The 25,215-nt window shown below is 35.4% G+C and overlaps 1 protein-coding gene across 1 annotated transcript; it reads left to right on the top strand.

Annotated features, from left to right (window-relative positions):
* Nucleotides 1–675: 675 nt before the first annotated feature.
* Nucleotides 676–25,215, top strand: LOC121378135 (sodium/potassium-transporting ATPase subunit beta-1-interacting protein 3-like). The gene is made up of 6 exons (XM_041506238.1): nt 676–850; nt 2,906–3,043; nt 8,758–8,838; nt 9,676–9,888; nt 10,796–10,856; nt 22,133–25,215. The coding sequence occupies exons 1-6, from the start codon at nt 776–778 to the stop codon at nt 22,510–22,512; spliced, it is 948 nt and encodes a 315-aa protein (XP_041362172.1). The 5' UTR covers nt 676–775; the 3' UTR covers nt 22,513–25,215.

Below are 25,215 nucleotides of genomic sequence, written 5' to 3'. Positions count from 1 at the left end.
CAATGTGATCTAGTGGTGTTGTTGAACAAAACAAACTAACTCTTTCTATTTTGCTTCAACGTGTTCAATGAATGGACGAGGATTTTAAAATATATGATTATTTATTTTTCATTTTCTTAAATGGTTTAAATGTCAATATTTGGGTTTTTGGTACACCTGACAACACGACAACAAACCACAGTCCGCCCTGACCCCATCACTACATCAATGTGCCCCGCCCCGTAAAATGTCAAATTCCTTGTTGCAAAGTTGTCATAGGCCAAGGCTTATAAGATGACGGATACAGTACATTGTAGTTTTCTATTATTTCCCTCCATACAGATGTGATCTAAATCAATATAAAATCACTTTTATTTTCACCGGTATATTTTTGGGAGGTCGTGGTATTTGAATTTGTTTTTTTCTTCAGTGTTGACATAATTCGTAGTTCGTGAAATGGCTTCCCTTGTATTCATACGCTTATCGCAGAAAACATTCATCGGATGTTTTTTGTTGTTTCACAAAATAGCAAACGTTAAATATATATGTATTCGATTAAACATAGAAATAAATATTGTAGCGTATAATTTGTAACAAATAGTTAATAAAATATATCATTAATGACGTGCAACTTGAGTTAGCAAGGACCTATTTTGTCGCACGCCTTGACATTTTGTAAATCGCCATGGAGGAAAAAAGAATCGGAAAATATGTAGGCTAGCGAAGAGTTTTAGAATATTTTAGAAAAATTATAAGAAATGCCGGCGGATACAGCTGATGTAACTTAACCAACAAAATGGTGGACACTTCAGATAAGTGTTTCACGAGATCTTTACACACCGCCTTGGTGGTGTTGTTTTTAATTCAACTGGTAAGTTCGGGTACCGTAGCGTAATCTACTGTTTGTATGTCAGACTCAGTGGTGCACTACCATGATGACATTTTGGTAGTGAGTCATGCGTATTGCACCCTGATTTTGGAGACAGTTTGATAAATAGAGACATATGTATTCAGTATTTCTTAAGATAGCATTGGATATGAGTTCTAAATGTTTATTTCATGTATTATGTAATTTGTGTTTTTATAATTTCATTAAACTTAAAGTAGCAACATCCTTTCATTCTTGTCTAGCCCGCAGTTTAAGAAGTTAAAAGCGTTAGCTAAACAGGCCACAGAAAATTATGAGAATTATATTTTTATTTGCATGTCACATGCAGTCAGAGCCACATAGTTTGTTTTGTTTAACGACACCTCTAGAGCACATTGATTATTAATCATCGGCTATTGGATGTCAAACATTTGGTAATTCTGACTCATAGTCAATAGAGAAAACCCGCAACATTTTCTTAATGCAGAAAGGGATTTTTTATATGCATTTTTCCACAGACAGAAAAGCACATACCACGGCCTTTGTCCAGTTGTGGTGCACTGGTTGGAACAAGAAAAAACCCAATCAGTTGAACAGATCCACTGAGGTGGTTCGATCCTGCGACGCAAGCACCTCAAGCGAGCGCTCAACTGACTGTGAGCTAAATCCTGCCCCGAGCCACATAGTTAACAGCTACAATAAATTACTCACGTTTAGTTAAGACAAAAATTGTGAATAAAAAAACATTACAATGATACAGATTTCCAAGTCAAATGCAACCAATATCCCATTTGGGCGACTTAAATATTAAAAAAATAAAGGTGTTATTTGAACAAATAATAATATGTTGGCAATCTTCTTTGGAGCTATAACATGATCCACTATTAATATTTGTATTCCATGTCAAAATTTTGCTTGTGGTTCTCTTACCATAATTTACCAACATCCATTATTATTTTTTGGCAAGTTTCAAGCCCTAGATTCCACATACTAGAAGCACTAAGAATGTAATCAGTGATAGAAATAAGCAGAATTTTTCTCTAGTTCACCACACAAATGCATCTACTATTCAAAAAATCTACTTTCACTTGTCCACATAAATGGTCGTAGCCCAGTGGTAAACTGCACACCTGGTGCACAGTCGGGTCTTGGATCAATCCCTGTCGGTAGGCCCATTGGGCTATTTATCGTTCCAGCTAATGCACCACAATTGGTAATAATGGTATATTAAAGGATATGCTATCCTGTCGGATGGTGCATATAAAATATCCCTTACTTCTAATGAAAAAATGTAGCAAATTTCTTCTCTATGATTGTGTCAAAATGACCATATGTTTGACATCCAATAGCTGCTGATTAATAAATCAGTGTGCTCTAGTGGTGTTGTTAATTTTTTTTATTTGAGTACAAGGATGATGTTTTTGGTTGCTCAAAATGAAACTGCATTGAACATTTTGACTTGTGCACTGGACAACCATTAAGGTACATTTTGTTTGTCCGGGCAGATTTTTACTTGTGTGGACACAGACAAACTGTTTATTTCACTGGTATTCATGTCATCTATAAATATTGACTCTGCTAAGATTTCCAAGGGCAATAAACATTCTAGTTTTTGGCAGCTGTCATTTCAATTTTTTTTTATTGGAATATTCTTCAAGAAGTGGAAAGATGTCCAGGTTAGGTGACTTGAGCCAATTTTCCACAGAAAAAAAAGAAAAGCGTGCCATTTTGCCAGCTATCTAAGGCCTTTATTTAATTATATTTCTGGAAGTCATGTTAGTAAAACATTGAAGGCATCATGTATTTTTAATCAAATCCATTTACTGTATTATAACCATTCATTTGCTCAAACAAATTTTGCGAGACATCAGAAATATTATATTGATCATTTCATGTTCAAAAATGTTTATTGTTAACTATAACATTGCCTTTTGAAGGCTTAATTTTAAAATTTGTATTATTATAACATATGCATTAATCTGCCTCAGTTACCGGTAGTGAAAATGTGATGTTTTTTAACAAAAATGTTTTCTTTTTTTGTTTTCTTTTTTCCATCAGGTCAGTACAGTTGAGAGACAGGTGTTTGACTTCCTGGGTTTTATGTGGGCGCCGATCATCGGCAACTTCTTCCAACTCGTCTGTATTATCATCGGCTTGTTCGGTGCATGTCAGTACCGACCACGCTTTATTATTGTTGTAAGTATTTTCAGACTGAAATGTTATTGTCTTATTCAAGATTGGTACAATACAACAGTTACTTGGCAGGTGAAATAAAAATTCACTTGCTAAAATTACCCCCCAAAAATCACAGGTAATTTTTTAAGAGATAGATATATGTGAGATCATCTTTTATTACCTATATGGTTAAACATGTCTTGGTTCATATCAAAGTGTTATGTCCCACTAGAACCCCAAGTGAGATGTAACACTTCGACATCACACAATGACGCCATCGATTGACGCACTACAACCTTACAGGAACATCAAGCAAACGAGTTGAGTGATATAAATTAAAATCCATTATGGGTAATAAATAGGATATTAAAGTCGCTACCATTTCGTATCATGTTTATGTCCCTCGTGAAATAATTTTCATTATCTCGCCTTCATGTAAAATTCTTTAATCTCATTGGTTGTTTGCCGTTGGACAAATCCCTTATCCCCCTGTGGGCGGAGTCAAATTCTCTTATACCCTGTCTATAATTTCTAACAGTTTCCAGCCGCCCCAGTTAATGCTAAAGCAATAATTAGATTATAAATAACATTGATAATCAATCAAGTATACATAATTAATTTTATTTTTACTATAAAATACACTATTTCAATACTTTTAAAAGCTGCAATGTTGAACTCGGCCACCTAATTACGGTCATGGTGTTATTGTATTAATGCGCAATTAGCAACAGTTGCGTTTTTTTTTTTTTTTTTTAAATTTTGTTAATATCTGTTTCAGACAATTTCGTATTACAAACATTTGAAGTTAAAAACTTGTTTATCGATGGAACTATTTTTCGTCACTGGCAAGTGGTTTCGTTCGCGTCCGCGTGGTACGGCTCCGTTAATAAATTGTTAACAATTATTGTCTGGCGTTATTTTGATTATTTGGCTATATGGTTTAACATGTCGGCAAGATAAATTCGTTGTAGAAGCATCTCTCGGGGTATTTGGCTTTTTATGTACCATCTCTGTGTTCTTTTACCCCCTCACCTTCGGCTCGGGGTAAAAGAACACACAGAGGGTACATAAAAAGCCAAATACCCCGAGAGATGCTTCTACAACTTATATTGTCACTCGCTAAAGCTCATGACAACTGAAAATGATTTTATGAGGGACATAAACATGATACGAAATGGAAGTTCATTTAATATCCTATACATTTTCAATTTTCTGAGGCTCTTCTGATTTTGTTATATTTTAATTTTAATTTTATAATGCTCTTAAAATACATCTCAGACATGCTAATTTCCCACACACTGTCCCATACCCTCCACTCGCTAGCTCTGCCACTTGCAGGGGACAATATTTCGAAATCTGAGGTAACCGGAAGTCGGTTCACGTGGTTTTTACCTAGATAACCAATTGTTCGGTTACGTGAATTATATTTGCGTAACCCATGGGTTATCTGATCGGTTACCTCAAAATTACGTTGAAATTATATTTTAAATACATAGTTTTTAGTTGAAACAAAGTTAAAACAAATCCAAAAGAAAACATTTAAAAAAAAAGAAAAGAAAATGTCTTTAATGGTTGCTAAAGTTAACAATATTATAAAAGAACTGAGTATTAGCCCCAGTACTGAAACAAAATACAGGGGCGTAGCCAGAAATTTTCTTAGAATTAAGCACGCCAAAGGCGTGCCCGAGTGGGGAGATTCGGGGGGCCTCCCTCTGTGAAAATTTTAAAACTCAGGACGCCTGTAGATACATTTTTAAAAATCTTTTTAGGAATCAATTTTAAGAGGATATTTTATAGAACAATTACAGACAGCCTCGACTTATTCCCGGATTTTGTTTTTGCATTACGTACTGTGCGTAATGAGCGCTATGCCTTTGAAATAAATAAATACTCATTTGTAGGGATTCCTTTTTGCGATTTGCGGTGGCTATGCTACTTTCACTTCATCGATTGTACTTATATACTACAGTGACGTTCCAAATGTGGGGTTTTTAAAGCTCATTATGCAATGTTAGTATTGTTCAATTTTTGTGACACTTTTAGATTCCTGTTTACGTTAAAACTGTTTTTAACATATGTAAAATTATAGCCAATCCAATATTATGTCTACAAGTGGTCCGAGCACATTTCTTTAAAAAAAATTTAAAACTGTAGACTGGTCACAAGTTACAACTGTTGCAATATAACGATGTTTACTGGTTTGCTGCGCATCAAGTATCTAAAAAATCAGTCTAAAACATTTGTCGGAATACCAGTAGTATGTCTGCATGAATAAACTTCCTGTAATTGTGAAGATTGCAAGTTTTAATTTCTGAACGTTTACAGATCATGACGTAACCGATTTGCGGTTCGCATAAATTTAATTTTGCGTAACTGACACGCGAACAGAACGGCGGTTCGCGTGAAATATTGTGCCATGCACTTGCCAAATTTGCCAATTGCGAATTTTAAACATCTGGCAAATTTTATTTTAATTTGGCGAAATAATTTCATGTATTGATTGATATTTTGTTGAAAATAATGGTGGGTTTCTGTAAACTTTCCATTACATAAATAATTGGTTAGAATTATATGAACATATGGATTTTAATAAGAAGGACCAAGCACATATTGTCATGTTTATCAAAGTAGATCCTATAAATTGCTAATTTTGCAACAAAAAAATTAATTGTCTTTAATGTCTTTTTGTACACATGAACACCAACATACGCCTCAAAATAGTTGCATCAATTCCATCATCTAAACTGGAGGAACAATTACAATTCAAATTTCCAACACAATCAATTGTGGATTTGTACAGTTGATCATCACATCCATGTATCAGTGGAGCCAAACTGATTTATTTTCCAACACAATCAATTGTGGATTTTTACAGTTGATCATCACATCCATGTATCAGTGGAGCCAAACTGATTTATTTTCATTTATAATCGGTCATTGGGACATCACTAGCTTGGGTATTACAGAGCTCAAACTGTTGTCGTTATTGCTGTATGTCAGGAGCATCACCAACAGCAGTTTTGTGCTAACAAAGGCGGGACATAGGCTAGCCCAGTGGTAAAGCGCTCGCTTGTTGCACGGTCAGTGGGGGATCGATCCCTGTCAATGGGCCCATTGAGCTATTTCTCGTTCCAGCCAGTGCGCCACAACTGGTATATCAAAGGCTGTGGTATGTGCTATCCTGTCTGTGGGAAAGTGCATATAAAAGATCCCTTGCTGCATTAGGAAAGTTGTAGCGGGTTTCCTCTGACTATATGAGTCGGAATTGCCAAATGTTTGACATCCAATAGCCGATGATTAATTAATATAAGAACAGCAAAAAGTATACACTTTGTGTACATTATCTGTCAGTATGTAACAATTGTACGTTTGAAATATATCTACACACAGCAAAATAACCTTTCAGTCATCTTTATTTGCTACAAAAGAAACTTAACAAAAAATTGCTATAGGCAAGTTCAAAATTGTCGTTGGTGGGCCGTTTCATCACTAACATCATTTTTGTTTTTTAATTGCCAGAGGCGACAAACCGTTCCATCACCAACATCATTATTATTATTTTTTAATTGCCGGAGGCGACAAATTATTAAGTTCAAACCCTATATTACCACAGCACATTGCACTGGTGAAAAAGTTAAACTGTTGGAGAAAGAGCTGATATGTTTTAGTAATGCTTCATTAAGAACATAACGGTTTGCTAACTGACTTTACTGTTCCCTCATGTACATGTGCATATTGGCATGTTCCTCTAACACGTAAGTTAATAATTGGCTGTGAAATATCTGATAGTGGGCTAATTCAATGGAGCTCTGTGGGTACATTTTGTGTGTGCATAGCTGTCACGGTTCAGTGCCGTTTTATACTTCCTGCACCAAATGCACTTTTGACCTGGCAGTCGCGGCATGGTGATTACCTGTATTTCACCCTTTTAAGTGTGGTTATTGATACAGCCTTATCGGCTCATGTATAAATATCCTACAGCATGTTTTGAAAACCAAGTAGTAAAAAAACAAAAAACTCCAGCTAAGATGCTCAATGTGATTATATGTATGAACACTTACTGTATGAACAGACCTCTTAATATTATACAGGCTCGAGATGGAAAGTAAAATGTGGGCTTCTGCTACTTTTTAAAAACAGCATGTCAAAAGAATGTCAGGAATGTCCCAGTAAACAGTAGTCACTAAGCAATTTTCAATTGACCAGAAATATGGCTAATCAGGATTTTGAAAACAGAATGTTCTCTGCTAAAAAAAACCTATGGCCTGCTGGAAATAATATAGCACTGGATGAGTGGAGGGTGTGGTATAGTGTGTGAAAAATTAAGACCTCTGAGATGTATTTTGGACTAAATTAGAGCATTATGAAATTAAAGTATATAACACAATCACAAGCTCAATAGTAAGGGAAGACCCAGGCTCACATAGCGAAGAATTTTGGTTTAGCCCAGTTTTCAGATTTATGTAGAATATATTTCCTTGAGAATGTTTTTTAAAAAGTGGCTAATGTTTACAAAGTGTTTTTACCCATTTGAATACTAAATGTTGTAACTAGTTTGTATAAAAAATATTAAAGGCTAATTAGACAGTGGGTAGGGTAAGCCATGGACGACAGGTTTTGTCCGCTCTCAAATTGTCCTAAGCAGCTTTTCTATCGGTAACTAATTTGAGGGTATGTACTGTACTAAAGTACTAATAAACAAGACAGATCTACTTGGCGGTTATGGAGTTCACTTTTTTTTTTAAACTGGACACTGCCTTTCATGTACTTTGATAAATTTTAAACAGCTGTTTTCTTACTATAATCTTTATAAAACTTTAGAAATTTATCCATTAATTTCCAAGAGTTAGGGTACATAATTTTATCCTTTGTACATTCTCAGCCCTCTGTTAACTTTTCCATCTAGGAGCCAGATGACGCATACTTGTATATTTATATATATATATATACTATGAAATCTTTTAGTCGCCAAATGACATATGCAACCAAATCGGTTGCAATGCAGAGGGTTTCCTCTAGAAGAAACCCTGCTACGGCAATATCCCCTCAACTTGGCACCAGCAGGGTACCGTTTTAACACTGTGCTCATTTTCACTTGTAATGCTCAAGTTAAAATGTTTATTTCACAAGCACAATGTGTGAAAACTGCGTCCCATTGACTTACAGAGAACATTTTTACCCAGACAAGTGTTTGAATTTCAGACTTGTTATTTCACAGTTGAGGTTTGTGGTGTGATTTGGAGGGCTTCAAAGATACAATACATACGACTTCAAATATTTTACATACAAATTTCTTATAACAGTATACAGCCAGGAACTTGGCAGGAAACATTTTGTTCAGTATCGCTAATCAAGATTTTGAAAACAAAATGTTCCCTGCTTCCATCAATATAGAATTTGGGTTTGTGTATTTTCAGTTGTTATTTTTTCATGGAGGCCCATTTAATTTTAAGTAACTGTTTTTGTGAAAATAATAAGTGAAATGTTATTAACAGTAGAATCTCATTGGGTCGAACTCGGAAGGGTTGAATACACTGCAACGCTTAAACCAAAAAAGAAATCCTGAATTACTTCAATGATTTTAACCAAATGGTTAGGTCGAACTACCTGATGGAATTCGAGCCAGTTTAAAATATGTCCTTTTATAGTGTGTACATTGTGCAGAGAACATATCCATGTTGATATGTATTTTTTTAAATGTTTTATTATTTATTTATTTTTGTTCTATCTTACAGTACACTGTATGGACATTGCTGTGGCTGGGATGGAATTTATTTGTTATATGTATTTACTTAGAAGTTGGCGTGCTACGTCGGGTAAGTACATTTTGTAAAACCAATGTGCTATACATGAATGTCTGATAAATGTGTGTATTTAACATCAGTTTTGCTTTACTGTAAATGAACTCCTCAAAAATTATAATACTTTACAGGGATAACACTGGGACAAATTTTGGTTTAGCCAATTTTCAGATAACTAGAGCATTTTCTGGAAAATTATTAAAATGTGATTAATTTTTTAAAGTTTTAAACAGCCAAAGACTAAATGTTGTAGCCTCTTTGTTTAGCCGTTGGCTAACATGGAAATAAACCGGGTGAGCCCTGACTTTATTTTTATTTTACACATAAAATACCCAGTGTAGGTACCTGTGATCCATTTAATTTTGCATAACATGTTAAGACAAGTAATTGGTATCTTGTGTTTAATGCCTGAATGACGAATAGATTCCATATAAAACTAGATTGGTGCAAGTGATTCACTAACACAATCTTCATGCTTGCAATTTTGTTGCAGAACAAAGAGTTGTATATTTTAACCTGTATGTGTTCAAATAAAATTTTAACTTCTACTAGAGTTTCTTTCAGGATAAAGAGTTACCTATATATTTTAACATCTCTTCTTTCAGGATAAAGAGTTATATATATTTTAACATCTCTTCTTTCAGGATAAAGAGTTACCTATATATTTTAACATCTCTTCTTTCAGGATAAAGAGATACCTATATATTTTAACATCTCTTCTTTTAGGATAAAGAGTTATATATATTTTAACATCTCTTCTTTCAGGATAAAGAGTTATATATATTTTAACATCTCTTCTTTCAGGATAAAGAGTTGTATAAATATATATATTTTTTAACTTAATTCTTTCAGGATAAAGAGTTATATATTTTAACAATCGGCACCAAGACAAAGAGTTGGTGGCTGGAACACGGTGTTGGTTGCCAGGTAACCAACTCGACGTGGCTGGACGACATCAGCCCGGAGTCGAGCCGGCCGATCCCCCCAGAGCAGTTCGTCGAGGGGTGTATTCTGCAGTACTACTACGTGGAGGTCATCCACGCTTCAGTACAGTGTCTCTTTTCTGTGAGTCGAACTTTCACTAGTGTTTTCATATGCTTGTATCTTACAGAAGTACATATCAGTCGTATATATCACATGCTTGTATCTTATAGAAGTACATATCTGTCGTGTATGTCACATTCTTGTATGTTACAGAAGTACATATCAATTGTATATGTCACATGCTTGTATATTACAGAAGTACATATCAATCGTGTATGTCACATGCCTGTATCTTACAGAAGTACATATCAGTTGTATATGTCACATGCTTGTATGTTACAGAAGTGCACATCAGTCGTATATGTCAAATGCTTGTATCTTACAGAAGTGTGTATCAGTCATATATGTCACATGCTTGTATCTTACAGAAGTGCATATCAGTCATATATGTCACATGCTTGTATCTTACAGAAGTGCATATCAGTCGTATATGTCACATGCTTGTATCTTACAGAAGTGCATATCAGTCGTATATTTCACATTCTTCTTTATTACAGAAGTGTGTATCAATCTTATATGTCACATACTTGTATCTTACAGAAGTGCATATCAGTTGTATATGTCATAATAAAAAAACCTAAAAAAACTAAAATGTATATGTCATATGCTTGTTTATTACAGAATAGCATATCAGTTATATGTCACATGCTTGTGTCTTACGGAAGTGTATATCAGTCGTATTAGTCACATGCTTGTATCTTTTAGAAGTGCGTATCAGTCATAAACGTCACATACTTGTTTATTGCAGAAGTGCATATCAGTTGTATATGTCACGTGCTTGTTTATTACAGAATAGCATATCAGTTGTATATGTCACATGCTTGTATTTTACAGAAGTGCATATTACTCATATAAGTGTCACATGCTTGTGTCTTGTGGTATGATTTATGTTAAACTTGCTCATATGTTTATACTCTCGTTGTTTCAGCTCCTTGGTTTTGTCGTGTCTTGTGTGACGATCTATGCTTACACAGAAGAAGATGAGTCGTGTAAGTACATAGCGTCTACTATCACGTATAACCGCCCCAAAGAGAGTGTTGTCCTCCGCTACCGACCCGTCCAGGTTCGAGACAGCTGGTGCCTCCCGACGTATGTGTCGTATAACGACAGCCTCGAGTGGTCGGCTAACACAAACCCCACACAGCGCCTCGTCCCATCTTCCACAGCATGACCGCACTGACACCTATCTCGTTAACTCAGGTGCGTTCTTCTTTCTTACTCCTCCCATCCACTGCTTTTTAAGTCTGGTAGAAGCGGTCTGTTTTATTTTACAGGAGGGTCAAAGTCTGTATTTTCTTATTCCGAGCTTCAATAGAAACAACCTGTCTCATTTTTATATGGGCGTTAATCTATATTTTATTCCTGGGATTTATTTCTACCTTAAGATACATTCCCATCCACCGCTTTTTTAGGTCTGTGGTAGAAGCGGCCTGTTTTATTTTATAGGAGGGTTGTAGTCTCTCTTTTTCTTTTTTCTTTTTTATTCCCAAGCTTCGATCGATTCTACAAACGAGCTGGTCTCATTTTTATATTAATCTTTTTATTGTATTCTTGGGTTTTATTTCTACAATAGACACATTCCCATCCAGTGCTTTTTAGGTTTATGGTAGAAACAGCCCATTTTATTTACACAGTAGGGTTAAAGTCCCGAGCTTTGATTCTACAATAGAACCTGTCTATATTTATGTGGGCGTTAATATTTTAATTTTATTCTCAAGCTTGAATTCTACAGTAGAAGCAGCTTGTGTTAATATTTTCTGGTGTGTTAATCGTTATACTTTATGTACCATCATCGGTTCTACAGTAGAAGCACAATGTCTTATACTTCCTTGTTACATTTTGTTTGACTTGAGTCAAAAAGTACTTGGCCTAAATATTACTTATTTAAAAATTGCCAAATTGATGGAAATAATATTTTGGTATAGCTTAAACTCTGAAAAACAAATTAAAAGCTTTTTTACATTAAAAAAAAAATAATAATAATAAAAACCTTTTAAGAGGTAAGCTTTAAAAAAAAAAAAATGAAATTTTGACACTGCATGGTAGGGACACTAATAACTAAGATGAGTAAAATAGCTACATTACTACCTATCCGCACCAACAGCCTCCCACCCCCTCGCCTCCCTCCCGGCAGTGGTGAGCTAGGTGTTATTATTTTCAGGTGCTTATTTTTTACATTTTTGCTGCTATAAGAGTGAATGTCATTGGTGGTGGTATCTGGGTAACTTTTGTTTTCCATTATTCATTGAAGCTGCCATTGCCGGTGTACATGTTTATGAATATTTACGCATCGAGAGTAGATAATCTTGTTTACATTTCTTGTGATATATACCTTCCTTTGGTTTATGCCTTCTCCCCTGGCTGGACCATTTCCAGACAGACAGTTCACCAACAGTTGGGGCAAGGGTTAGAAGAATGTTTGTGTAAAGTTGAAGTACCGCCATTCACTTCCTATGTCGTATAAATGTGCACTGATATTATGAAATACTTAGTTTGTATGGTGTATTATTATTAAGAAATGACAAGACATAGGTTGTTAAACAGGGCTACAAGTACATGTAGCTCTGAGATTTGCCAAATTCGTCATTTGCACATTTATAAAACACATGGCAAATTTTAATTTGGTGAAATAATTTAGTGTAATAATTGATATTGTGTTAGAAAATGACTGGCTTTATGCAATGTTAGAAGTATAATAGATAATTGTGTGAAACTTTCTGCTCTCCCAGAACTAGCCATGTTGTTCATGTATTGATGTAGTTGATAACATTTGATCTGTTGTTGAGAACTGAGATTGGAGCTTTAAGTAATGAAGTGTAAATAGAACTGAGATCGGAGATTGCAGCTTTAAGTAATGAAGTTAAATAGAAACGAGATTGCAGCTTTAAGTAATGAAGTGTAAATAGAACTGAGATTGCAGCTTTAAGTAACAAAGGTTAAAAAGATCTGAGATTGCAGCTTTAAGTAATGAAGTTTAAAAAGAATTGAGATTGCAGCTTTAAGTAACGAAGGTTAAATAAAACTGAGAATGCAGCTTTAAGTAACGGAGGTTAAATAAAACTGAGAATGCAGCTTTAAGTGATGAAGTTTAAATAGAACTGAGATTGCAGCTTTAAGTAACAAAGGTTAAACAGATCTGAGATTGCAGCTATAAGTAATGAAGCGTAAATAGAACTAAGATTGCAGCTTTAAGTAATTAAGGTTAAATAGAAGTGAGATGCAGCTTTAAGTTATGAAGTGTAAATAGAACTGAGATTGCAGCTTTAAATAACAAAGGTTAAAAAGATCTGAGATTGCAGCTTTAAGTAATGAAGTTTAAATAGAACTGAGATTGCAGCTTTAAGTAACGAAGGTTAAATAAAACTGAGAATGCAGCTTTAAGTAACGGAGGTTAAATAAAACTGAGATTGCAGCTTAAGTAATGAAGTTTAAATAGAACTGAGATTGCAGCTTTAAGTAACAAAGGTTAAACAGATCTGAGGTTGCGGCTATAAGTAATGAAGCGTAAATAGAACTGAGATTGCAGGTTTAAGTAATGAAGGTTAAATAGAACTGAGATTGCAGCTTTAAGTAATGAAGTGTAAATAGAACTGAGATTGCAGCTTTAAGTAATGAAGTGTAAATAGAACTGAGATTGCAGCTTTAAGTAATGAAGTGTAAATGGTATTTTGAACTGGTGGTTTTATATGTTAGGTGTAAATGTTTGAATACTTTAAATTAATACCAAATCTTAAAAATGAATGGCATACGGTGCAGGGCTCACACTGGAAATCATTTTGATTCAGATAATTTTCACATATGATCTAGTATTTCCTTGAAAATCATTCAACAGTGAGTAATTCAAATAAATGTTTATTAACCAAAGACAAATGTTGTTTTAGCCACTTTGTATGAAAATTAGCAACTGGCTAATTTGGCAATGGACAGGGTGAGCCCTGAATCTGTGAAGCTATCTGGGGGTGGGGGTTCTGAAGCTGTTCAAGGTTGCTTTTGGTTAAAATTCAGTGCTTGAAATATTTAGATGTTTGTGCTAGCGTCAAATGACTTATATGATGTGGCATAAAAACTGAAAGGTTTACTCTATACCATTTGATATTTCAAATATCTTGGTATGTGCTGACCTTTCTGTAGAAAGTGCATATAAAAAGCCTCTTGCTGTTAGTTGGTAAGAGTAATCTGTGTTTGTAGAAGAGTTTTTCTCTCTCTCTCTCTCTCTCTCTCTCTCTCTGTCTCTGTCTCTGTCTCTGTCTCTGTCTCTCTCTCTCTCTCTCTCCAAACCACAAGTTGCAGTAACCTTACATTAGACACTAAACACTAGCAGCTGTAATGTGATGGGGTGTCTTTAAACTGATTTTATTTCACTAACATAAGTTGACACTCGCTCACACAACAAATTGTACCCATATGTCTTCAGTTTTTCATGATTCTGCTGTTAACATTATACACCTAAATTAAACATACTAATGGCCATAGTTAAAAATGTGTTAGGCTCTTCAGTATCCCTTTATTGTTTTAACTAAGTGTAAAATGTGTTGCATTAGTTTCATACTTGTATTATGTTGAAATCTGTGATACTGCACTGTTTTTGTTTGAGTTTTTGTGGGTTTATTTTTCTCTTCTTTTTTTTTTCTTTTTCTTTTCTTTCTTCAATTTGTGTGTGCTCTTAGACACTTCAGTTGCAAACACACTGTCCTGGACACACACCTCAGTTATCTTGGGCCTTATTCACAAAGGTCTCTTAGGCTCTGCTAGACAACAAAGCATCCTCTTTGCAAGTCTTCTAGCATTGCACTGCAAGATCACAAAGTTCCGAGAATTTAGTGAATTAGGCCCCAGGGCTGTGTGTTTAGAACAGGGATTATAATGGTTAGTGCGAGAGAAATTAGTGACCTTTGTACCTCCCACCTGAGCTGTTAAAATTCACTTGTGGATTAGTCCGTATTGAGATTTGAACTCTGCACCCTACCACCTTTACGGTCACTGGCAATTCTGAGTAATAACATATTAGGAAACACTGGTCTATAAATAGACTCAAGCAAATTTCCCAATGTGGGCCTCTGGGAATTAAGAATTGGCAAAATCAATTTGTGTTTAGCAAAAAAAATAATTGGGGTACCCATTTGGTTTCTGCATAACCTGTTATCACTATGGGGGTGAGGGTTCATAGCCCAGTGGTAAAGCTGTCGGTCTAGGATCGATCCCTGTTGGTGGACCCATTGGGCTATTTCTCATTTCAACCTGTACACCAAGACTGGTATATCAAAGGCCGTGGTATTTGCTGTTCTGTCAGTGGGATGGTGCATATAAAAGATCCCTTGCTACTACAATGAAACCCTTCAAAACTGGACCCTCAAAAACCGGAATTCCCTCAAAACTGGACATTTTACACGGTCCCGTGATTTGTGTATCTTTTAACACTAAAATTTACCCCTCTAAACCAGAAACCCCTCTTAACTGCACCGGACGAAATTATCCCATCCCATTGTGTTCCTTTAATGCAAATTTTACCTCAGAAAACTGGACGGTCATACAGACATCAATCATTACTGTATTACTTATACTTTTAATACCCACTCAGCCGATAACGTGACTGCGTACACAGAGCTAATTACATGTGCGCATGCTCCAGTGTCACTGTTTTGATGTTTAAATAACAGGAGGAAACACATGTACTCCCTTTATTCTGAGCTCGATTGTTACAAAGTTAGATTAACTTACGAATTTAATTGAGCTCCTTTTCATAGCCTACATGTACATCTCTCGATTACCGAAATGAACGGCAAAGCAACTAGGAATTTAATTCATTTTTCCAATTGTTTGAACCCTTTTTGTTTTCTGTTTTTTTTTTTTCATCTTTGCAAAGTTTATTTAACAAAATAAAGAGTAACCAAGAGTAAAATTGTTTGGCTTGGTTGGGTGGAAAAATTGTCAGCAGTGTTTCATTTTAGAATCTACTTGGGACATGTTGAATTATCGCTTTATGATAAACTTAAAATAATAAACTTCTGTAAACCAAATACCTCTCAAAACTGGACTTTTTTCTTGGTCCCATGGCTGTCCGGGTTTGAGGGGTTTCACTGTACAAAATTACCAAATGTTTGACATCCAGTAGCTGATGATGGGGCAAGACTTAGCCCAGTGGTAAAGCGCTTGCTTGATGCAAGGTCGTTTTGGGATCAATCCCCACCAGTGGGACCATTGGGCTATTTCTCGCTCCAGCCAGTGCACCACGACTGGTACATCAAAGGCCATGGTATGTACTATCCTGTCTATGGGATGGTGCATATAAAAGATCCCTTGCTGCCAATCGAAAAGAGTAGCTCGTGAAGTGGCGACAGCGGGTTTCCTCTCTCAATATCTGTGTGGTCCTTAACCATATATGTCTGATGCCATATAACCATAAATAAAATGTGTTGAGTGTGTTGTTAAATAAACCATTTCCTTTCCTTCCTTCCAGTAGCTGATTAATATCAATGTGCTCGAGTGGTATCGTTAAACAAAACAAACTTTCTAGTGGTGTTGTTAAACCTGAATGATGTGCTAAATACAATGCATTAAAAAAAATTGGGTTACGAAAAACAATACCTTTGGGTGGGTGGGTGGGTGGGGGGGACCTAGCGTTCACCAACAAAACTATTGCGCAAGCAATATTCAGAGGCCAGTACAGTTGTATTACTACCTTTTTTTAACTTCCCCGGATTTGTTTCTCTTTTCAGTCAGAATTATCTCCCTTGTTTAACTTTTGCCCCAATTTGTTTCTCTTTGCAGTCATCATTATCCACGGGTTTGACACGAACCCGGCCGATAGGGCCGTACTGCGAGCATCGTATATGCACCTCGAGCCTATCTATGACCAAGAAACGTCTAAATTTTGAAACATAAAAAGGTTTTATTTGTGGTGCCTTTTAAATCTCACATTTTCAGTTCCATTCCGCATGTTGAAAACTAACTTTCAGTTTGTCACATTTCAGTTTGTGTAGAGCATTTCTTGATTGGTGTTGCAGATAATGTTTTCCTTTCTTGCTATTTATTATTATGTTGTTGGTTTTCAAAATTAATTTTTGTTTTTGTTTTGTTAATGACAATCACCTGTTGCTGTTTTTTGACCTTACGTTTATTCTGCTGTAGGTACTGTTAGATGGGTATGGTTTGTTTAGCTTTAGATACTATTGTTTTCAGAGAGCTCAGTGGTTGTGAGATATGGTGATTACCTTGGAAACATTTGTATTTGGAAGAAACGTACAGTATACGAAGCATTTGTCAGTTGTGGTAATTCACAGCTGAAGAAATAGCCATAATTTGTTTTTAATATTCAAAATTAATTTTTATAATTCTAGATTAGTAAAAATTAATTTGAGTTAATACTGACTATTTATAATAAACAAACATGTCAAATTGTTAAAAATTAGCAAAAATGTAATATTAGTTAACATGCAGAAATGTACAAATTGGGGGAGATAGCGGGAAGTCTCATCATAGTCAGAGTAATATCAGATAGTTTACATTAAGTTAAAGATGGAGGAAAAAGTCCTTTGTATCTGGATTTTGTAAAATGCTAAAGATTAGTGGAAAATCAGAAAGTACATTATAATATCATATTTTCACATTGTTCATGTATTGCATATGTTGAATTAACTTGTGTCACCAGCTTCTTTCTAATTTGTTTATAATGACCTACCTGTATACATTAGGTATACAAAGACTGGCTAGAATATCGGAAAACGCGACTAGCTCTGGGTGAGCAGAACATTTTACTAAATTATCTTTTAAACTTCAAAAACTACCCCAAAAGCTACCTTGAAAACAAACTTTTCTAAGGATGAAAATGGAGAGTTCAATTTATTAAAAACTGCTATTCATCCTGAGGTAGCTTTAATAAATAAAGGGATGTTTGGAAAATTTTACAATGGTGCTTAGCCAGATTTACCCAAGATCAGTTGTTAATCTCCAATCCAGTATATTGTTAACATGCTCATATACCACTAGAGTTTCGAGCATGTCTGTCCTGGGTCCCGTCTCTGGATAGCCAGTGGCCCGACCTGGGACAGAGTTGTTAATCTGTCTTTTTCGCTTGACACTTGAACTCTAAGCTAAAAAAAAAAAAAAAAAAAAAAAAAAAAAAAAAAAAAAAAAAAATCCATGATGTCCAATTAATGACATATAATAAATACTTTACTATTTCTGGCTGATGTAGCCCTGAGTAAATGTAAAGGTTCGGACATGTATTGTTTCTTTTTCACTTATCTTTTTGGAATGTTCACTCTTTCCACTTCACATTTTTTTGTATTTTCAGCTTCTTTCAGAAATTACTTAATGCCTGTGTCGTGCTGGCTGAACAAAATTAACAGCATACTGCGTTAACAATAATCTGTAACGAATGTTGACTGCAAGCTTATGGAGAATCATACAGTTTTTCCCGCCAGCATTCTGGCAGCTTTTTAAAAAACCCAAATCTTGTTATTTTTTATTAATAACCACACCATGATATGCATATTGCTCTTCTTACTTTTTTCTTATTCTTTTCCACCTTTTTAAAAACGTTTTTTACAGTATAATATATGGTAAATGAACAAATGTTACCAACCTGCTAAAAACAAAAAAGTTACAAGATGTACTGAAAGTAGCCTTGTTGGGCTTCATTCAAACATTCATTCCAGTGGCAGATCCCGAAAATCATTTTTTTTTGGGGGGGGGGGGGGGGGCACTGACCACAATGTTTCCCAAAGGGATTCCTTAGATTCTCTGTGTGGGTGGGGGTGGGCCCCTCGGGTCTCCCTTAGATCTGCCACTTCATTCATTCATTCATTCATTCATATTTCATTTAGCAGATGAATAACAATGTATGTATGTGTATATGTATATATATATATATATATATATATATATATATATATATGGCAGGCAGTGTTTATTAATCTGTGCTAGATATGTTAATAAAAAAAAAAAAAAAAGGGGTTTTCAGCATTTGTCATTCAAGGGCTAGGATCAATCCCCGTCTGTGAACCCATTGGGCTATTTCTCGTTCCAGCCAGTGCTCCACAACTGGTGTAACAAAGGCCGTGGTATATACTATCCTGTCTGTGGGATGGTGCATATAAAAGATTCCTTGCTGCTAATTGAAAAGAGTATTCCATGAAGTGGCGACAGAAGGTTTCCTCTCTCAATATCTGTGTGGTCCTTAACCCATCTGTCTGATGCCATATAACTGTAAATAAAATGTGTTGAGTGCATAGTTAAATAAAACAATTCCTTCCTTGTCATTCAAGGGAGACTATTACTGTAATTTGTAGGAAGTTACTGTAGTTGTGAAAGTCATTCACATTTGGTGGAGAATGGAGTATGGGAATCTATACTGTCCAAATTAACTAGAATTTTAACTAAATTGTTAACAACTATGATAAACTTTAATTACCTTTACATTTCCCCCAACTTTTGCCCAAACACAAGTTGTGAATTTTTTTTTATTACAGTGACAGAGATTCTACATATGAGACCGTAATGATGTCACCAGTATTGACTTTGTTGAGATCGCTTAAGGCAAAATACATGCAGTTTTCTGCCATCTGCAATTTTACTTTTTTTATGGAATACTCTTCAAGAGGGGTCAAAACCTCCGAAGTATGTGAAATAATTAATATGAAATCAGTGTGCTCTAGTGTTGTCTTTAAAGAAAACAAACTTTAATTTTTTTTAATATGACGTCATCACGTTTGCTTTTATATAATAACATGTTATGACATTGTTGGTTTAAGTCATAGCCTATCCTTCCACCTCTCTTGGAGAGTATTCCATAAAAAGGCAAAATGGCAGCCGGCCCTATGCGTTCTCAGCGATGTCGATATAGGTCACATAGTTGTCATTTAGTATGTGGAATCTGTGTCATTGTAATGGTTTTTTCATGATTTCTGTCTGGACTTAATGTGGGTAAAATGTATCGAAAAATAAAGGTAGGAGAGCAATTTATCCTAGTTGTTAACAATTTTCGGTGAACATTTTTATCCTTATGCAGGCCATCCATGCATGTAAAACTTTTTATGTTAATCTAATCCCAGTTTGTTTGCTTATTTTGCAGATAATGTTCAATTGGCAAGTTACGCACATTTATCCTTAAACTAAAATATGCACACTAGTTACCACTTAAAGCTCACATGCAAGTACTTATGAGGCCATTCAACAATTCTGTAATTCTGTCGTAATGCTCTAGAGCGAGCAAGAGTATCATGGGATGTGTTAAAAAACGTTATGGGAGACACAGGTGTTTGTTAAAAGTTGATTGTTTACAAAACAGTTATCTGATTGTTATATATGAAGATGTAAAATGCAATTAATAATTGCTATATTTGTTCTAGAACAAATTATCTTTTATCAATATATCCCTATATTACCAAACCAACTAAAGATAAATACAACAGAAAATTCAATAATACATGTATTGGTCAAAATACATCACAATGACGAGTGCCACGTAATTATAGAGAAGTAGTACAGTGTTAATGTTACAAAATGTTATGGGGCAGGGAACATTTTGTTATCAAACTCTTTGATTAGCAATATTGCTGGCTAATTGAAAATTGATTAGCAATTGCTGGTTCGTGTTTTAAACTTCCATAGCACAGTGTTTCTACCAGAAAGAAATTTGTGGCTATGTCGCTATAGAATTGAAAGAAATGTTTTATTTAACGAAAAAAATGTTTTATTTAATGACGCACCACTCAACACATTTTATTTACGGTTATATGGCGTCAGACATGGTTAAGGACCACACAGATTTTGAGAGGAAACCCGCTGTCGCCACTACATGGGCTACTCTTTCCGATTAGCAGCAAGGGATCTTTTATTTGCGCTTCCCACAGGCAGGATAGCACAAACCATGGCCTTTGTTGAACCAGTTATGGAACACTGGTCGGTGCAAGTGGTTTACACCTACCCATTGAGCCTTGCGGTACACTCACTCGGGGTTTGGAGTCGGTATCTGGATTAAAAATCCCATGCATCGACTGGGATCCGAACCCAGTACCTACCAGCCTGTAGACCGATGGCCTAACCATGACGCCACCGAGGCCGGTACTATGGAATTGAATGCAACCAGTCAACAGGGGGTATAGAGGGTCTCCCTCAAAAAGAAAATGGGTTAGGTTTAGAGTTAGGGTTAAGAGAATCACACAGTAATGATAAGAGTAAATAAATTTGTCAAAAGGTTAACTAAAAAAAAAAAATCTGCACAGAAATTTGGGTATGGTGCCATACCCTTTTTACCCTCTGGTAGAAACCCTGATAGCATTCTCTGAAACTTGCTTAGCGAATCACAATGCGATACTGAGCAAAATCTTCTCTGTTGGGGGTTATAAGAATGCCAAATTATGCATCACATAATTGTTGAACAGCCTCTTACATGGGCCAGCCCTTTTTAATTGAATTATTTTAGTTTGCTGTAAACCGTTAAATGGCTGTTAACAGTTACCAACATTTTACTGAGGTTTCAAACTGTAGGGCAGGTATTGGGGAGGGAGATCATGCTAGCATAATCTTTTAAAGTGAATGGATGGCCCTTAATTTCTAAAACATTACGAGTTGATTTGAGCTATATATTTGTTTTTGATTTGTGAACTGTAAGTAGGTTTTAGTTAATGGTATACTGTCATGTCATTCCTTTACATAGAGATAATATACCTACATACAATAACATGTATGTTGTAGGTACACAAAAGCAGTTTACAGTGATGAAAAATAACTGCTAGTCTATCTTATCAAACCCTAATTTTTGGTCACAGCTTGCATTTCAGTATCCACAATTGCTCTTTGTGGTTTTTACATCTTTAAAATGTGGATTTAATAGTTTTGTACCAGTATTTGAGATATTGCCACTGATGTAGTTTTGCAACCATCATGAATATTTCAGAATACTCAGTGGTGCCAAGTTTGCACACCTCAGACCCTCAATCAGCATTTACTAAAGATGTACAAACCACAAAAAAACAACAGTTGTAGGTATTAAACTGCAAAGCTTGGTGCCCTGCAGGTTGCTACCTAGCTATTCAGGATTTTTCTGGAATTATGGATTTTAGTTTACGGAATCATACTAAATTCCCGGGCTGGATGGTTTAACTGTATTATGTAATTTGAGACATGTAGTAGTTAGTGTTGTATTAAACCAGAGCTTATTCCTCAATTTTTTATTTATTTTTTTATAAATATTTTGTTCGTAGCCACTTCGCTTGCCATTATATATTTTCTGTTAATTTTTGTTTTCATATTTTGTTCACAGCCACTTCCGCTAACGACGAGCTTGAATTCGTAAAGATGCGCTACCGTTCTCCTGCTCACGCTGCATTCCATGAGCACCACAACCAGCACCAGACGTTCGACAACGTGAACATGGCCGACTACTCATCCCTGGAGCGTCCACCAAGCTATGACACCACCATGAGGGACAGCCACGACGACACCACGGCGGCCAACATGTACTACGCCGCCGACAGACAGAGCATACGCAGCAAGGCGAGTACTCGGTCAAAGAAATCCACACACAGACACTCAGCCACAGCGACTGCCGACTCGAACTATGAACGGAGGCAGGAGTTGCCGTGGGTTCAAATCACGCCGTCGTCTAATATCGACCACAGCTACCAGCGGAATTTTCCCTAGGGGCTCTTCCTGAGATCATCGTTTAGGAGAAAACATTTATTATATTCAGTTGGCAACTTTTTTAAATCTCATATTGTTGGTGGATGATAAAAACAACCAAATGTCTTTTTTTCTTTCTGTTTTTTTCTGGGGTTTTTTAATGGAGCAATTCACGTGGATCTCGTTTGTTGTTGTGTTTTCGATGTTAGACATTTTGTTCTTCTGGCGGAGAAACATTTGTTTTTTGTTTTCTTTTGTTTGATTAAAGTGCCTCTGGATTTACCAGGAAGAGTCCCCGAAAATTCTTAATTCTCCTATTGAAAAAAACCCCCTCATAAATCATCTGTTTACTATTAAGACACATCTTTGCGGATAGACAACATTACGGAGTTGCATCTTTGTGGATTATCAACGTGTGAAATTTGTGGATTCTAAAATGTTTCAAACAATGGATAAAATTGTGACTTTAGAGATTTTTCTGCTTTTGAGCACAGACTGACATGTTCAAGAGAATTTAGTGGCGTCTAAAAATAGAATCTTTAACATGGATGAAATGTTGAATGCAGTGCTTTTCTGCTTTTAAAAAATCCAAGTGGTAATAGAGTGCACATTTTTTGCTTATTTTATTTATAGATAATTTAGTTAATTTTAGTAACAGTTGATGTTGTTTTATGTACTTCCTGTATGGTTTTCTACTAACCATATTATGCTGTTATATGGCACGGGTTATTTATTATATGTTTGTGAACTTACATTTCCAAGCAATTAATTGTACAGACTACATACGTTAACTTTGTCATCCTTTAAGAAAATTTGGTTTGCAGTATTCTGACGTATCATTCTAGTAGTAAGGTTATACAGTTGGGGTCGGTTCAACAATTATGTGATGTAAAATCGGTCATATTTTTTACCCATTTCCCCCATGTAATGTTTTGTAACGCTAAAACCAAAATGGCAATGACTGGCTACATTTTACTTTATAAATAAAAATGAGACAATTGTTTTGAAAACCTGTAACTCGTGGCAAACACCACCTCCCTCCTCCCCAAGTTAACATTTTGTAATGCTCCCTCTTCCCTTAGAATATTATGTAATTATTGAACGATCGCTTGGCTTATTTGTTAAACATTTCATATTAATGTTATTTTAAATATAAAATTGGAAAATACGTTATGATTACATAAAAAGGTGAGGGGGTGTGAATTTAAGTTGTGGAATTAACAAATGGCTTTGAAACAAGAAAGTAGTTTGCTCTAAGTTGTAACCAGAATGACGGAGAATAGAGTTTGTCAGTTAAAATTCTTCTAAACATTTCTAATTTTAAAAAAGTGCCTACCTTCTGACTGGTTGGTAAAATGGTGCATCAAAATGAAAGCAAAGGAAGTTTGTTAAATATTGGCTGTCTGCATGTGATACATAGATATCAAAATTCGTAATGGCAATCAGAAATGCTGTCGCAAAGTGATCTGAATTTCGAAGGCTGATAACACAATTGGCCGAATTTACGAAGCCGATATTTCATAAATGATAATGTGAAACAAAGACCGACTTTGTAAATTTGGCCCAATATTGAATATTATTTCTTATTTCTTATTAGTGTGTGATCATTTCTGGATTGCCTATTACGCGATGTTGTCATTAGTTACTTTGCTTCATAAGGTTGTGCATCGCTTATTTCATTCCGTCTATGTCTACATCATCTTTTGTAGCTGAAATGTTTGTTAATTTTCATATGTCTTGTTTATCTCAGTATCATGTGTTACTGTATGTGTATGTGTGCAGGGTTCATGGCAAAATATAACCAACAAACGCTCACTTTGCCAAGAAACAATAGCATTTCTGGGTCAGTGTGAACCAAAATATTTAAGAGCCAAATTTACGAAGCCTGTTTTTTTGTTTAACCCATGGTGTTTTTAATGAATTGTAAATATGTGTACTTACCTGTATGTGTGTGTAAGACAAAAACAGGCTTTGTAAATTTAGCCCAATGTCTTTCTTTCTAATTAGATTAATAAATCAAAGTTAAGGAATGAGCAAATGTGATTACAAATCTAGGACTTAGATTGATCTGTTCTAGGTTAGTCAATTTTGGTGTCATTTCATCCCATTTTATATGAAACTTGGCTTCACGGAATGCACAAGCATGATCATACAGTGCAATTAGATGTATTTATTTTGTACGCACGTGGCTTTTTGTGATGTCTTGAGTGCCAGCTGTACAATAATTTAAAAATGGAAATTGTATTTTTCATATTTTACTGAAATTATTTTGAAGTCTACTTGCATTGCAAGATTTTCAACTTGGGTTGGTTGTAGCGATATTGGGTACGAGAGGTTTGAATTCGATGAAAGAAGAATGTTTTAATTTTCGTATTCCTAGATTCTTAGTACTTCACACGTACATGTATATTAACTATAACTTCTCCAAATTACATGGCATTGATAAAACTGTTGTTGTTTTAGTGGGTGGGTTGGGGTTTGGCGGTTGGTGTTTCTTTTGGGAAGGGGGTGTTTGTGTTGGGAGGGTGGGGGATAGGTGTTTTGGGGTGGGGGGTTTTTGGGGTTTTTTTTTTTTTGGGGGGGGGGGGTCTGTTATGACTGAAAGGAGTTAGGCGTGTGAATTCGTGTGGCTTGGTGATGCTGGGTCGTCGAAAGGTTATATTTGTACGATTATTTATGTACAATCACAGATGTATTGTGTAAATAAATATATTCCACATCTGA

Source organism: Gigantopelta aegis, chromosome 7 (genome assembly GCF_016097555.1).
Source record: "Gigantopelta aegis isolate Gae_Host chromosome 7, Gae_host_genome, whole genome shotgun sequence".
NCBI lineage: Eukaryota > Metazoa > Mollusca > Gastropoda > Neomphalida > Peltospiridae > Gigantopelta > Gigantopelta aegis.
The sequence above is the reverse complement of the archived record's forward strand: the minus strand, read 5'-3'. Positions and strand labels throughout refer to the sequence as shown.